The sequence below is a fragment of the Rhea americana genome, unplaced genomic scaffold, assembly GCF_003343005.1.
Source record: "Rhea americana isolate MKP2758 unplaced genomic scaffold, rheAme1 scaffold_1, whole genome shotgun sequence".
NCBI classification, from domain to species: domain Eukaryota; kingdom Metazoa; phylum Chordata; class Aves; order Rheiformes; family Rheidae; genus Rhea; species Rhea americana.
The window spans coordinates 7020481-7037016 of NW_028185038.1; the positions used below are offsets into that span (position 1 = coordinate 7020481).

General features: G+C 38.3%; 1 protein-coding gene across 2 annotated transcripts in view; it reads left to right on the forward strand.

The window, feature by feature from the left end:
* The first annotated feature begins 1778 nt into the window (after positions 1–1778).
* Positions 1779–16536, forward strand: part of SLC26A5 (solute carrier family 26 member 5) — a 23120-nt gene continuing 8362 nt past the window's right edge. Inside the window, exons 1-11 of one of the 2 annotated variants that reach the window (XM_085298398.1) lie at positions 1779–1988; positions 3700–3839; positions 7183–7293; positions 7865–8037; positions 8581–8745; positions 10665–10817; positions 12029–12111; positions 12202–12349; positions 13997–14110; positions 14396–14473; positions 15364–15459. In XM_085298398.1, the coding sequence (XP_085154524.1) occupies positions 1834–1988; positions 3700–3839; positions 7183–7293; positions 7865–8037; positions 8581–8745; positions 10665–10817; positions 12029–12111; positions 12202–12349; positions 13997–14110; positions 14396–14473; positions 15364–15459 (1416 nt within the window). In that variant the 5' untranslated portion in view covers positions 1779–1833. Of the gene's footprint in view, positions 1989–3699; positions 3840–6829; positions 6875–7182; positions 7294–7864; positions 8038–8580; positions 8746–10664; positions 10818–12028; positions 12112–12201; positions 12350–13996; positions 14111–14395; positions 14474–15363; positions 15460–16536 lie in introns of those variants that run through there. The other variant, XM_085298407.1, reaches the window with a different exon arrangement.

Genomic DNA, 16536 nt, shown 5'->3' on the forward strand with positions numbered 1-16536 from the left:
TGGGAACTGCTGTTAGAACGACCCTACTCTAATGCTGACTGAATCAAAACCTGCAGGTAGAAAAAAAAGCTGTGTAATATAGTGATGCTAAGAGATACTATTTGCTAAACAATAGTGTCACAAGTATCATTCAGGTTTCCCAGTGAGCTGAAGCCATTGAAAAATGCAAAAGAAGCTGAAAATGTGTTTCAGGAGCACAAAAGTAATGTAACTAGGTAACAGCTCTGATAGTACTCTTGACCTGGTAGAGACCTTGTTTCTTGGGGTAAAACTGTGGTAAATTTTGAATATGATATAGAGAAAAGATATAATTTGGTTAAAAATATCATAATTTGTAAGCCAAATTTTGCCTAGATAGTCAGAAGATGATAACCGAAGAGATGCTAGGCCGTATCTCTCATAAAAGGGAAAGAACAGTAAGCCCTGGGTGGAAAATTCCAGCACCTTTTCCACACTGAAGGGTTACGTGGTAATACTTTGATACCGGGCAGGTTGTATTTGCTGAGTCAGACTTCTGGACCAATCACAGGAAGCTTTACTTGAGCATTTAGCTGATAGTTTGTTTAATTTCTGTGCAGTTACCCTTTTCTAGGAAAGTACTGATGTACAGCTAAAAACTGGGCACCTCTGGGTCAGCCGTCGTGGCTAAAGGCAAACATAYGCTTAAGTGCCTTGCTGGACTTGAGCCCAAGAGCCTGGTTCAAAATTATGGCTCTATTTCCCATAACTYCAATAGATCAAGCTGTAACTTGATCTAGGTTAGAATAACTGTGGTAAGATTCAGTTTAAAATATATGTATTTTCTCCTTATCATTTAATTCCCAGCTTGTTGAGAGAGAGAGACAGACAGACAGACCTTCCAGAGTGCTACAGAGTTTGCTTTTTGTTAGGCTTCACCTTATCACTTTATGCTGACTGTCTTATAACCAGATGTAGTATTAGTCAGCATCTCTACTTAGTAATATAGTAGTCCTATCATTTTACTCAGAGCTACATTTCTTGCCCCATATTTCTAGAAGTAGCCAACACGGAGCAAGGACTTAACAGAGTGTCTCCTGAAGACTGTCAGATGTTCATGGCGATGAATCAGATGAATGGATGTTTACATACTTTCTGGCTTGCTACTTCTCTGGCTTTTTTGTGCATCTTCTGACTCCCGTTTTAGTGGGTTCAGGACTGAGAATAGCAATAAATGGTGCAAGCATTAGTAGAATAAATCTTTGAAAGTAAGGGTGTTTGTCTCCTCAAGACACTTGCTGTCTGGTGAARGAACCTCCTGAAACACAAGGAGAAGGCAGGTGGACATTTGTAGGAAGCAACTGGCTTTCTGAAAGAACAAGTGGCTTTTTCAGTGTTAAAATAGGAGTTCTCTCTTTTGGAGATGGATGTGACAGTTTTAAGTAAGCAGGAAGTAACTCAGCAATAAAGTAATCTCCCTTAGATACTGAAATTTGTTTTAAAAACTGAGGAGGGAGACAGCAAATAATCATTAATATAACCCTCCAATTTTGTGTTTCTGTAATTACTTACRGAGCAATTGATGCAAAAGCTTTCTTTACATAAGAGAGGCATAAAAATAATGGCTCCTGCGTAATAAGGATCTTGAGTGTGRCTTATTTACTTACTGCTGTTACACAGGCTGTCTAATCAGTGCATGTAAATTGCATTCACAATACTTGTATCCAGTTTGTCAAAATATGCTCTTTAAAAGGAAATGCCAAGCTGGAGGTTCGAAAACAATCATTCAATAATCAAACCTTTTGTATGCAACCAGGTTTTTCAAAGGAGATCATAGAACTTTTCCTTCTTTGTTCCTGCTCACTGAGATCAACTATGGAACATGCTCAAGAGCATGAAGCACGTCTTGAGCAAATCCAGAAGTATCATGTGGAGAGACCAATATATAACCAAGAGCTTCTGCAAGGACAGCTGCACAGACGGGAAAGAACACCYCAGACTTTTAGAGAGAGGATTGCACGTTCTTGTCGGTAGGGTTTTGTGTTTTAATCTTTACTATGGTTTTAACAGACAAARTAATTCTTAATTGATTCATATGCATAGCTGGTAATTCCTTTGAAGTAACCTAAAAGATAAAAATAGTTTATTCAGCAAGACTGTAATAAAATTCTATGTGTTTTTGTGTGCTATAGTACACAATGTTGGATAAATTAATTTGATTGCCTTTGTCAAAATGAAAAGGAAAAATAAGCAGCATCGGAATCTAAAGTATTAGTCAAGTCACCTGACACATGAATTCATAAGCCTTAAATACAAGAGCCAGAAAAGTATCTGGCCTTTTTATGCAGAAATATATGGCCAAATTTGTGCTTCACATATGATTGCTGTGTAGAAATCTAAATTATTAGTCTAATAAAAAATTCGCAGAGATACTCTGTTGCTTTTAACAAATCACCTTGGAATATAAATATCATCTGGTTAGGCAGGATATAACATTTTAAACGGTGTAGCGCTCTCGTGCCTTTGGAACCAGAAGAGAATGAAGAGGAACTTCTGCTAGTTAAGTCTTCATTAACTTTACATTTTTCAATGCTTCATTTCTAGAATTGACTCAATTTGGTGTCTGAATCTTGCTATGCAAGACAACAAATAATTTCTGCCTGACGGCTTATCTGTTAAATATTTCAGTTCACATGACTTGACATTTGAAGACTTGCTTGGGTTAATGAAGTGACTGTTCCAATGGTAGTGGCACCTAAATTCACCTCAAGAAAATGCATCTATCCCAAATAAATCAAAATGCTCCTGACCTATGACTTCCTGCAGTTCAGTCCATTTACCAAAGGAGGAGAAGCATGGATGCCTCTCTGGTTCTTTCACATGGACCAATAGATTTTTTCACTGTATCCTTTAGTGCAGTAAGAACTTGGAAACGTGTTAACAAATCTTTAGAGTTCTCTTGCAGTTCCCCTACACAGTGAAGGATTTGTATGCCTCTAGTGCTATATTTTTTACTCAAAGTTAAATTTTCTTAACAATGGAATGGTGCTGGATAGATATAGAACTTTATTTCCTGTCTCTAATCATTTGTAATGACCCAGGATTTCAAAAGGTTAATAACTCTACTACAAGACACAAGAATCAATGTTGCTGACTTTAGTACCTTTCTTTTCAGGGTAAAAAAGGTTTATGTACTTGAACAGCGYTAAAATTAGCCTATTAGTATCAGCAGCTGTAAAAGCATTAGTAAAATAGTGGTAAAAATATTATAAAATACTATAATAAAAAATAATAGTTAAAAGCATACATAAAGTAAATGGAAGTAGTGAAAAGCATTGTGAAGTGCTATGAGTCTGTGAGTGAAAAACACCATCAAAAAGCAAGTTATCCTCAAAGGATTGTTGCTATAGAAATGATCTCAACAAAAAGTATTGTATGATTGCCTAGTTCTGCCTGGATCTGAATAATTTAACTTCCAACTGAAATCCAATCATATGACTGTGATTTTCTTCTCCAGTTCCATAAGACTTGTCAGCAGCAACCAACATGTGATAAAAGAMTAAATTAACTGGCACCATGGTTGTTTTTGCCTAAGCTTAGTCAAGAAATCACTGTAATCAGGGTTCTGAGCATGCCTTTAATGGAGCTCTTTCCCTGGACAGGGATTAAAGATAYGATTTCTTTTCACCATTTGTCTTCTGCAAGTATCTAACTTTTTTTCTTTCTGCTTTCTACTTTTAGTTGTTCTTCTAAGAAAGCGAAGTCTCATCTTTACAGTTTCTTACCAATTTTAAAATGGCTTCCCCGCTACCCCCTGAAGGAGTATTTRTTAGGAGATATTATCTCAGGTATAAGCACTGGGGTTATGCAGCTTCCTCAAGGTAAGTATTTTTTGGTTTGTTTAATGGGTTTACTGGTTTTTTTTGTTTGTTTTTGTTGGGTTTTTTTTCTGCTTTTCCCATGTATGCTTTTATGGAAGTGCTTARCTTCCTGAACAGCTGTCCACGAAAACAGGCTGTGCATTTCAGACATGTGCATGAAGTTCAGTACTGTATTCTGCAAACCATCCCATGATGATTCCCTTGGAACTGCAAGTCAGTAGTACGGAAGAAGCTTACTCCTCTGACCAATACCCACAGTTTTCACTGACAGAACAATTTTTCAGTTTAAATGCACRTTTAATCTTTTGCTGAATATAATCAAATGTTTTATGATCTCTTCGTTATGAAAGCTGCAACAAAATTCCCTGCAGAGCATACCAGTATCTAATACTAGACATACTCCATCAGGAAGATGGTGTCCTATCAGGGAAGCAAGTGTTGCAAAGCAACCCAGCTAAATTAAACAAGAAAAGAATGTGAAWGAAACCGGAAACTGATCACTTTCTTAGGAGATAGAAGTCAGCAGTTTGAGCRTAGTAGCAGGCAACAGTTTACATGATGGGAATAAGTCAAGAGGAGCTTTTATAGTAMCGCTGCAAATCTATGTCACTTCTATTAAATTACTTGGAAGTTTCACCCTAAGTGGAGCCARGCTCTGAAGAAGGGGCGAGTTCTGTGTTTACTATGCTGTTTGGTTCTTGTTGACGGGACCAGTGGAACCTTTTTTTCAACTAAGACTTTACTGTCAGCTGTTTCACAGCTGCTGTGGAGTTAGAAATTCGCTGCATGCTTACTGCAGCGGTTTTCTGGTGTGTCACCACTGCTTTGGGAATGGCAGCCCTGCAACTGCTGCTACAGTCCCAGTGGATTTCTCAGGAAATCTCAGAATGGAGAGAATTCTTGAATTTGTACAGTGTCCAGTCCAGTGGCATCCTCCTCTTCCTTGGGCCCTCTGGATTTTCCAGTAATACAAAGTGCGAGGCAGTTAAGTGTACATGAATTTACTTGTGTTTAGGCTTGTATCATATTTCCATCTCACACATTCCTCTTCAGGTTGAGGCAGGCCTAAAGAAGGAATTAAAAGATCTGAGAAAACTAGGTTTTAATAGGCATTAACCCATTAAAGTAATGGAATACCCTAACTTAGCCTGTGCCAACATCTTTTATTTTTGCAGCTTCCTGCTTTTTTTTTTTTTTTAATAATTTAATTAAGGATATTTTTTCTTACACAGATACAAGCATCAATTTATCTTAAACTGATAAATTGGTGGTTAACTGGAAGAATTTTTGGCAAATCTGTCAAGTATTCAGGCACAAGCATTACCAGTTGTATGTTGGAACACAGTTTGTGTGATGACAACTTTGTGACCAGATAAGGGTGCTAAAATTTAAGAGGTCAGCAGCGAACCTTATTCTTAATTTTGTGACCTCCTTTTAAACTAAGCATTATTCTTTCCTTTGGAGACTGCAGACGTGCACTTGAACTACTCCTGATCTTTTCCTTTTTTTAACAAAAGAAAAGCAGGGATTTTTGCTTTGTTATGTTTTTTTTTTCCTGAAATGGATGTGCTAATGGCAAGTCTAAGGTCAAAGCAGCCTGGGAATCATTCCAAGCAGAACTGTGGTGACCAGAGAATTTGAGCAGTGAACTCTTGCTGTGTCAATATCTCTTTATTTTCCTGGCATTGACAACTCTTAAAAAAAAAGTTGCCAATACAAATAAAAAGGAAAGGGAATAAAAGGATATTCAGATCAGAAATTCAGCATAGATCCACATTCCTGTCTGAAAAGACTAGTTTTCYCTTTTAGTCATTTTTACTGATAATTCCAGCACCATATCAAAGGGCAAACTGTTATGACACAGGGTGCTGTGCTACTGCTCTTAGCATGAGGTGGCCCCTGTACCAGGGAACATACGTGGGATGACTTTCAGCTTGAAAAGCTTGTTGCTGCAGCAGAATAAATGATATCATCAGTCCAATTCTGTTATGGATATGAGCTCTTGGTTAGGTCTCAGATGTTTAGGGCATGAACAAGACCCTGTGGACTATTAAACTGCACAAGGGATGACCCAGAAAATCCCTTTCTGGTTTAGTCATTTTGTTGTAACCTAAAGCTTCATCTCTCCATTTAAAAATAAATTAATATGGTGAAGTGTTATAAAGCATCACCTAGTTCTCCTTTGTGAGTGAACTGTGGGCCTCCTCTTTTAATTTTTGCTGGGCTGCCTAGCTTTTCAGTCCCAAATGGGACCAGTCCTCCTGAGTATGGTAAGAGCACCCAGCTTCCTCATGTCTCATCTGTCAGTTTGCACTCACAAAGTGAACTGTCCAATCAAACCAAGCCAGAATATGGTGTTTTCCTCCTTGGCTGAGGCCCGTTTGTTCAGTTCTGATGTGTAATCCTTAGTATGAGTCAGGTAGAACTACCAATTTTGCTGGACCTCCTCAGGATAGTGAGGCACCGTGTCATGTGGCACTCGCGGTTTGCTTATGAGCCCTGTCCCATGATAGGCATGTGCTCGATCGGCTCCAGGAGGAGCACTGTGGGGATTGTCCCTGCCAGGCTTACCTCCAGCTGGTCTCCCATGAGTTCATCCCCATGCTTGCCAGCTGCACTTGCAACTTGAAATTTCAGGGATCCCACATTGACTGCGTGAGACTTGACATGCCTTAAGAATAAAAGAATAAAGGGCTTCATTCTCTGAACATTGTGAGGAGTGATGGACCATATTAGCTCCATCGCCTTACATAAACAATGCTTCCCTGTTTATTTTACATCTTGGAGCTTGTTTTGTATAAGCATAAACCATATGTCATCTCACATTCTGGAGTGAGGGGAGAGGGCAAGAAAATGCTTTATTCATCATAGATCACTGTGAAGATCACATGTGAAGGAGGAGGAAAAAAAACAGACACGTTCTGCTGAGGGGATGGTTGTAAATCTTTCTGACAAAGGAAAACAAAAGCAACGGAGTTTGCTGGCCGTTAAGCTAGCAGGTTACCTACCAGCCACAAAGACAACACTGTGAGCATGTGCGTACACACACACATAGTGAACATTAAAGCATATGTGTTTACATGTACACATATGTACATACACATGCAAGTCTKTAGTCACAGACTTCTGGTTTCCTGAATCAAACTACACAGGTTCATGAGCACTGCCCTGCAGTGTATATACATATTTAAGAATGTTCCTTGCAAGATGTTTTTTAACCTGTGATATGCCACTAGTATTCATATTAGATACATTCAGTTTTAGTAGGCTTAAATCTTTTTTTCTTCAAATGATTTCTCTTTCTGTTGTTTACCTAATATACGTATTTATGTCTGTTTTCTAGGCTTAGCCTATGCTTTGTTGGCAGCTGTTCCTCCAGTATTTGGCCTATATTCTTCGTTTTATCCTGTCTTTCTCTATACTTTTTTTGGGACGTCCAGGCACATATCAATAGGTATATCTGTATGGATGACTGAAAGTRTCTGTATGTGTGTGAGTTTAATAAAACTGTAAAAAATAGAATTGGAGACGCAGAAAGTGTAGCTGTTTTCAATAAATTCAAATTAAGTGAATAAGAGAAACATCAATGTGTCAAAAATTAGCAGTATYTCTATTGTTAATTTATCTCTCCTACTTAGGAAGGAATAAAATAGCTGCTTATATTGGGTTAGATGTGAAAATATATGTTGTGAGCTCCTGAGCTGTAATTTCAACTTGTAGACAACTGTCTGACCAGGATTATTCTTTACTCTGCATAATAGAAACTCAGATAGAAAAAAATGATCTTAGACACCCTAAAGGTGCTTGTTCAACATTTGTTTTGTTCATACTGAATACTAGAGCAAATAGTGGGAATAAAAATACAACATTTAGATAAAAATTTTTATAACAGTTTAATTCCACAGATCTGTGCAAATCTTAGTAAGGAAGCCTAGAAYTACTCCTAAAAACAAATCCTCCCCTCCCCCCCCCACCCCCCAAAAAGGGGGATTTTAACCAATTATTTTCCTCTCTTTCTATTTCAGGCACCTTTGCTGTGATTAGTATGATGGTCGGTGGAGTTGCTGTGAGAGTAGTGCCTGATGAAGTGGTTTCTGTGGGTTATAATTCTACTAATGTTACAGATTTGCTTGCTTCTAGAGATGCCAAGAGGGTASAGGTAGCTGTGACTCTCGCCCTTCTTTCAGGAATTATCCAGGTACATTCTTACTGTTTGCTGTAATGGCAAGTTCAGRTGCTGCCACCAGACTTGCCATTGCGAGAGGTGCTCGGTTGTGGTGGTTCCTTTGTCAGTAGATTTGTGCTTCAGTGCTACACAATGTAGAAAACAATTTGCTTCATGCCAGACACATACCAGAACAAGGGATGGATAAACTGGAGGCAAGTTTGGATCTGGGCATCTCAGCTTGGCTGGGAAATATGAGACCTCCRCCTTCAGTCTTCCTATCCCGTCAGAAAAACTTCACCTGATGGTCTCCAAGCTGTCTATAAATGCATACAAACATTTATCTTTACCCATATCTCCTGATGCACCAGCCAGTGGYGTGGAAGATTGGGGGTATGGATGGTTGAACACTGAACTGTGGCCTTAGGCTGAGTTTAACAGGCCATAGAAAGGTTTGCCTGAGCTGGCTTGGGCATCAAGGTTAAGGAAAAGTATCCTGTGGTCTGTCTTCTGTACAGTGCTGCTATTCAGGCTGCACCAGGGAGTCACATTGTTCRTGTTTCTTTTCTTCATTAGTTGTGTTTAGGTCTTCTTCGGTTTGGATTTGTAGCAATATATCTAACAGAGCCTCTGGTACGAGGATTTACTACTGCTGCAGCAGTTCATGTCTTTACTTCTCAGTTAAAGTATCTACTTGGAGTGAAGACTAAACGATACAGTGGACCCCTCTCAGTTGTATATGTAAGTTACTATATTTATTAAAAATATCRATTCCCTGTTTTCCAGTATTCCCTGATACTTAAGGCTTTTTCTTTTTAAATAAATTTTTAACATTAAGTAGAATAACTCTTTAATATTCAAAACTGGGTGTGAAATATTTGAGTGTCATAAGTTTGTAAGAGCATCTTGAAGTCCAGCTTTGGTGGATGATAGATCAGCACAGACTGAGATGGGCAGATTTTTGGATTCTATTGGATATAATTTTGTTACATGAGCAGATGCCTATTGGAGTAAATCTGTTGTGTATTTTGGGAGAAGTGATGTGCGATTAAAGAACCTATCCTCCAAAATAAATATATTACTCTATAAACCTGACATGTTTCACAAAACTAGAAAATGTTTATTCTCAGAACCTTGGCCACTCTGTGCATTTCTTCTTCTTTTTTAAAAAATTTCACACAGAGTTCTTCTGGATCTATTCTTCATTACCGGTTTGTAATCTGTGGTGTAGTGTGGCTGAACACAATGTGCTGTGTTGTCAAAATGTATCTGTTCTTTGGAGTAGTGGAAAATAAACTGTTTTGAAAGAAAGGCCTTCAGTGTAAAACATTTACTATTAATTAAAGACCTTAAGCATTAAAACTGATCATTTGGAGCATATGGTGATCCAGTATTTRACATAGCTCATAGCCTAATCTCTGACTCACTCTCTCTCTCTAATACATAATGATAAAAGAGAGACTATGCAGTAAAAAACTATGATTTGGTCAGTATAACTTAAATAAAACTAAAACCTCTTGTTCACATAAATTTAAAATTGACAATTGGGCTCTGAAAAAGATCCTGTGAGTCTAGGAAGCCCCAAGTTGTTTTCAGAGAATCAATACTTTGATCGTACAGGCAAAAAATCCTGAGTGGAGGAGTAGGGCGGATCTCTGATGCTTGCCCAGGCTTTTGAGTAGGTTGATGGCTCAGCAGTAAGGAAGCTTCAGTATTTCAGTGACAGTGATGAAGACTTCTGGAAGTCTTTCTTGAGTACTTGTAGAGATAGAACCAGCCTTTCAGAAACAGGGCTACACTGGTGAAATTTGCTGTTCAGTTCACTAATGCAGAAACCAAAATTAGTAACCATCAGTGGAAGGTGTATATGCAAGGGGTAGTGCCAGGACTTTGATAATATCCTTTTGACAGTTGCTGTAGTTTACCTTCTGTTTAAAGAAGAGTGTGTACATCTTCTTCCAAAGACTTCTGTAGAGGTCATTTATTTCATTTTTTTTGAAATGCCGTAGGAGGAGGAGGAGGAGGAATTGTTTACTTTCTGGCAACCTGTGTGTTCCAGCAAGCTTCCTTTCCTAACACCCTTTTTAATGGATTTTTTTCAACTAAAAGTTATGTGGGTTATTGGCCAGTTTAGCAGTGTTGCAAGATCATAGTTACTTAACCTTATTTCTGTGGTAACCTCATTGGTTTCATCAGCAGTTTTATTGTTTTAGAATGATTAATGCAGCTCTAAATAGATGTGATTTGCCAAAGAATATTTGAAAGTATTAGAAGAGGTTGGCATTTATTGCTTTGAGGTAGCAGCCAGTATGAAATAACATGTGAAAATGCTGAGGATAAAAGATGTGGTTTAGTTTACATTTTTTTCCACACAATAAAGATTTTTCTCTGAATTTTTGTCACACTTTGGGAAGATTGATCTTATAATTGGCTGTAAGGGCATCTCTATCGCTGAGACACCCTGAATTTTGTGTTCTATGGAGACAGTGGGGGTTTTGGTGAGGCACTGATTCACTATGGTGGTAAGCACAGAATAAAATCTCAGCTAAACAGCAGTACATAGTTTGTTCTTTTGTGACAAATAGCTAGGGAAGAGCTCTTAAAATAAATTAATTTGATCTTCATGAATGAATAATTCTGAYATTTCTGTTGTGTTACAGAGCATAGCTGCTGTGCTTTCAGAAATCACGACAACCAATATTGCTTCACTGATTGTTGGATTTACATGCATTGTTATGTTGTTGATTGGCAAGGAAATCAATCTCCGGTTTAAGAAGAAGCTCCCAGTTCCTATTCCTATGGAGATCATTGTGGTAAATCAGTTGTGAATGTTTATTTTCTGCACATGCATTCTGTTTATGATACTTTGGTTTTGAGAAGTCATGTTAAGAGGAAGCTGCAYGGAATGCAGCAATGTAAGTTCTGTGGCTAAATTATGCAACTATTCTGAAGCTGTAGAAATGATCTGTCAAGTTTAATTAGGCTGTAGAATAACTTCTGTTGGACACCATCCCCTGTGGTAATGGCTAGGGAGACATTTGTCAAAAAAAAACCCACTATCCTGGAACTTGGGCACCTGAGTGAGTCTCTGCAAAACATTCCTGAGTGGCATTTTCTACTTAGAGTCCTAAGAGTTCAGAATCTCTCTCCTGAAGGAAGATACTATGGATGCCTGTTTCAAAGGTTCTACAGGGCTTGAATTTCTTTTKGAAATGCAGTGGTGGAAATAGGAGGAGGAACTGGTAGGGGGTATTATTCTCTTTACCTTCCTTTCTCTGTTTCTGAGACTCATTTATCCATGTATTTTTGGGCAGTCCTTGAAAACAGAATCAGTGCTGCAGTCGGTTGTAAGAATGTATTAGTACACACCATATTTCAGATAACTTACCTTTAAAAATACTTGAACTTAAAAGGTATTCTCAGATAGCTAGAGCTGTCAAACAGTTTGCACAAAATCAGCTGAGGAAGGGAAACAACTGAAGGTGTGGGTACAACCGAGGTAGAAGGAACAGAGAAAGGAGTGTTATTGAGAGATGATGGTGGTGATTTGCTAGGACATTGTTTGATAGTAAGGCAGCAGTAGGAGATCTTCTTAGGCCTGTAACTGTCACTGCTGCTGATCAGTTGTCTTTACCAAATGTGTGCAGGTTGTACATGTGAAAATATGGCAGTACAGACCTCATTGGCTTGTCCTTTATTTTATTTCCTTTAGAATACTACTGTGTGCGCGGTATTCTGAGTTTGACTCAAGCAAAGGGATTTGAGTGATTCGGATCATACTATACCATGTTCCACTTCACTGTTTGCAAAATAACTTCATAAAAGCAGTGRGGATTGAAGGTGGTGGAGGGAAGATCTGGGAACTTCCCCCTTTTTATCTATTTCTCTATCTCCCCACGAAGTCTTAAACTGATTGACGAATTCAAACCCATATATGTATTATCCCTACTCAGCTGTTGTTATTGCTTCAGATGGCTTTGTATCTTTCTAGCTGATGTTTGCAAGTGTGTGTGTGGATTTTCAGGTAATTATTGGCACAGCAGTTTCAGCTGGAATGAATCTGACTGACTCATATGGAGTGGATGTTGTTGGGGATATTCCTCAAGGGTAGGAGTGATACATTCTTATTCAAAATACATCTTTTTCGTATATCATGTAGCTTTTATTATATTAAATTATAACAATTTTATTTCCAAGGTTACGTGCACCCAAAGTTCCTGAGATTCAGCTCATTCCAACAATATTTGTGGATGCAGTAGCAATAGCAATAGTTGGATTTTCAATGGCTGTGTCAATGGCCAAGATCTTTGCACTTAAACATGGTTACACCATTGACGGGAATCAGGTAAAAATATTTGGGTTGGGTTTTTTTAAATTCTCAATACCACCTTTGTTTCATCATTAAACTAGGATGAGATTTTAGACAAAATTGAGCTTTTCTTTCATTGTGGAATGAGATCAGAATTTTAAATTCTTCAGGCTGTCCAAATTCATTTCTAATTCTCTGATTTGAGAAACTTGTTTCTGTTAAAGTTGGAAATGTGCATGAATATTATTTTCTGGACTGCTGTTTCTTAGCAGTCTTCAATTGTCTTCAATGAAGTTGTGTACTGATCCCTGGTCCTTGGTAGCTGCTCATTAGTCAGCTACTTCCTCTCTACTTCTTGTAATAAAGCAAAGCATAGAGTTCCCACATGATAAATACAATATTTTATGTACCAGAGAATTATTATCTCTGGTTTAGAAATTCAAGTGATACCTTACAGATGCTTGAGATCTCCAGTGTTACTCCGTCTAAACAGAAGTCCATCAAAATGACATTGCTTTTTATTTCCACASGTTGCAAACAGGTGGCTCCTCATCCTTTAGGGCAATAATTGGTCTTTGTTAGCATAATAATCTCCTAGTTGAACTGTTCCCTCTTTTCAAAGTGGCTGTCATCTTCTGACCATAAATGGAGTTTAAATGACTTTTACCTCTAATGTTCTGCTAATGGTCAGATGAATCTTATCCTTCATTGTTTTCTCTCACCCAAAGAGATCAGGGGACAAATCCACAGTTAACATTAGTGTACACAGCTCTACTTACTTTAGCTAAAGTAATCATCACTGACTCCAGTTAAATATCTATTTCTTTTTCTTTGGGAAGTGCCAGATGCTATTTCACCCAGCTATTAAACTAGCATTGTCACAGAATATAATGCATGCTGAGTGTTTAAATGGATCAAAAAGGGACTGAACAGACTCAAAAAGAAAAACCCGTGGAGAGCTGTTAAATACCTGCAACTCAAATGCCCCCAGGTACAAAGGACAGGGCAAAGAGTGTTCTGGGGAAATACCATTAAAGGAAATAATTACATTACATCACAAGCATATAATTTCKTAATCATCTACTCTTGGCCATTGTGAAAAACACAGTACTGGGGTAGATGGAGCTCTGGTCTGGCTCACAATAGCGTTTCTCTTGCGAATCTCCCCGAKGGAACAATGTACACACATTGGTTTTGTTTTATGTTCAGCAACAGATCACTTGCCCAAAGAAACATAGGCAAGGCTRCTGTTGGTTTTACTAGTACTAAATAGGTAGTATAAGGTATGAAGGAGAGAACAGCATTTGTGTAAGAATAGTTTTCCATGTAATTTCAGTATTAGAATTCAAGCTAACTGTGAGCTGAAGGAATCCTTAAAACAAGCAATTCTGTCATTCAGTTTAGCTTTCAATCTGACTTTGTAATGTAACTTTTAAAGATGGCAAATATCTCCAACATTTAATCAAATACTTTATTTAATAGATGATTTTAACATGCAACAACTTGTGCGTATATGTGAACCATAAATATAAGCTACAATAAACTTGCTAGAAAGTGATGGAAGTAAAAAAAAACAAACAAACGAACAAAAAACCCCCCACTTCTTACTATGCTTGCGTAGCTCCATCTTCATACAGTTGTTAAGTGAAACTACCTCTTGTTTTGCTGTATTGTTTGACACAGGAACTTATTGCCTTGGGAATATGCAACTCTGTGGGATCTTTCTTCCAAAGCTTTTCAGTCACTTGCTCAATGTCTCGGAGTCTCGTTCAGGAAAGCACTGGTGGGAAAACTCAGGTACGTAAATTCAAATTTTGAGCCAAACAAAGTCTGCTATTTGCAGCTCCAAAGCTAAGACTTGATTGCCAGGTTTGTCTGTTTGAGGCCAGAAAAAGTAACTAGTTTCCCATGTTTCAAATCCAGATTGGGCCGGGATAGAAGGCTGCGTGRCAGTGAAAGTGAACAAATTGAGAGGGAGGTATCAAAAGCCACTTGAACACACAGTAGGGGTTAAGTAATCAGTACTGCCCTTTGGGGGTACTACTTACTACTCGGACATCATTTCTTGCCCCTTTCATTCAGATTGCAGGTGCACTCTCTTCAATCATGGTTCTGTTGGTAATTGTGGCTATTGGCTACCTCTTCGAACCACTTCCACAGGTAAGGGAACTTTGCCTGCTAGGCATTGCGTGTCAGTGAACAAAAACCATCTCCTATTGATTAAAATGGAGATTGCAGGGTGATTAGTAAGCAAACATAGTAGGCCTCAATCTGGAAACCTTTAAAWTTTGTTTACATTTTTGCCTTAAGTTAGGTTAGAAATTAATGAATATTTTGAAGGATCCAGAATGGTTTTTGTTTTTAACATTGGCCATTCTGGATTCTATTTCTGGAACATAAGCGATCTCTTTAAATAATGCTCCTTTGTTTGCAGCATAGAAATTCTGGGAAGAGRTTAAGAAGTTAAAGCAGTAGATCAGCTGGGAAAAGGTTGAGGCTGGGTGATGGCTCAGCATAATGAGTTGTTCTTGCTTATGTAATTTTACTTATATTTGTATAAAAATGTGTTCACTTGAATAAATACATTCTGATATTAAAAAAAAAAAAAAAGCTTGTTTCTGGTGACCTGTACATAAAATGATATGCAGTTCCTGGTTTTTGGTAGGAGATGTAATGTGAGTTCTGCCTACAGGACTATTGCAGGAAGCATTGCAGTGTATTGTATAGGAACTTGAATTTGAGATTATAGTCTAGCTGCTGCAGGCACTACAGACAGTGTAATTGCAGCACCTTGGAGCTCAGGAGCAAGTGATTTCTTCTTGCCAAGAAAGAAAATAAATCAAGCTATACTAACTCTGGCTTGCCATTTCTGTGGCTGCAGTAGAAGCATATCTTAACTACTTGAAAACTTGTTGTTTAAATGGAACATATGTTTAGTAGAATTCCACCAGTTGTACAAAGCACAGAAATATGGTTATGTTGGCCTTGAAGTTCTTACTTGGCAGTAGTTTTGTTTTCTTCTGAAAATAGCATTTGTGCAATATTCCTAGACTGTGCTAGCTGCAATTGTCATGGTGAACCTGAAAGGAATGTTTAAACAGTTTGGAGATGTCGCACACTTCTGGAGAATCAGTAAGATTGAACTGGTGAGTAGCGCACGGTTCAATGCATATATATTGTTACAATAAATATGTTTCCCTGTTATCTCCCAAAACAAAGTAGAAACTTATCAAGTGGATAAAGATTGGCTGTTGCCTTGCACATGGAGCTTTAAGTATGCCAGGAGAATGATCTGTTGCAGCCAAGACTGTTACTGTTGTATAACAAACTGATATTTACACAGTTCAGAAGTAGTTTGATTGCAATAAAAGCAAGGCTTTTTCTGTAGTGTTGCTACCAGTATTGCTGCAGTGTTGTTATAGGAAGCTCACTGAAGGCTGTGGGAATGTCTGAGAAGAATTTGAAATACACAGTAACAAGGAAAAGTACATGAGAGTGTTTGTAATCTTTTAAAACAAAAGCATAGCAAGAGTGGACCAGAACTAAGAGCACATCACAGGGAACATTTTAGTAGCAGCTCCTCCTGGATTAACTGGCAACATGTTAAGTTGTTACGGACCCAAACCAAGAAGACTTGGGAGTTGTAAGAGCAGCTGTTGAAAATGCCATGCTTGCTTCTGGGGGAACCTGGAAACAAGACAGCGATCACAAAGTACCTACAGGTGGTCTTTGACCCTCTGGAGTAGATGCATACCCTTAAGAGTTGGTTGCAGCCGCCTGGCATACCTATGATGATTTCTAAGATTCCTGACAACTGGACAGCTATATCCTTGAGAGGATCAGAAGCAAATGGTCTACTTGTATGTCTGGCCTGAGCTGCTCAGTGAGATTTGAGAACTGGATGATAATCCTGCAGGCTCAGAGGTGCAGCTGGAGCATGACACACAGACCTTACCAGAAGCCTCAGGTTTTCCCTTTTTCAATACCAAGCCTTTCTGACTTTTTCCTAACTCCCTTTCCATGCAGCAGTTTGTCTCTTCCAGGGAGACAAAGGTGGTCATTCTGGAGTTCTTATAGCTGTTCTTCTCTTTGCGTGTTTTCACAGTATTATATACACAATGCATACTGCAAAATATCAGTCCTTGCAACATGGCCAAACTTACTTCTCAGTAAAAAATGGATGTGAGAGCTACTGGAAAGCCCTGAACTGCTTTTCTTTCTTT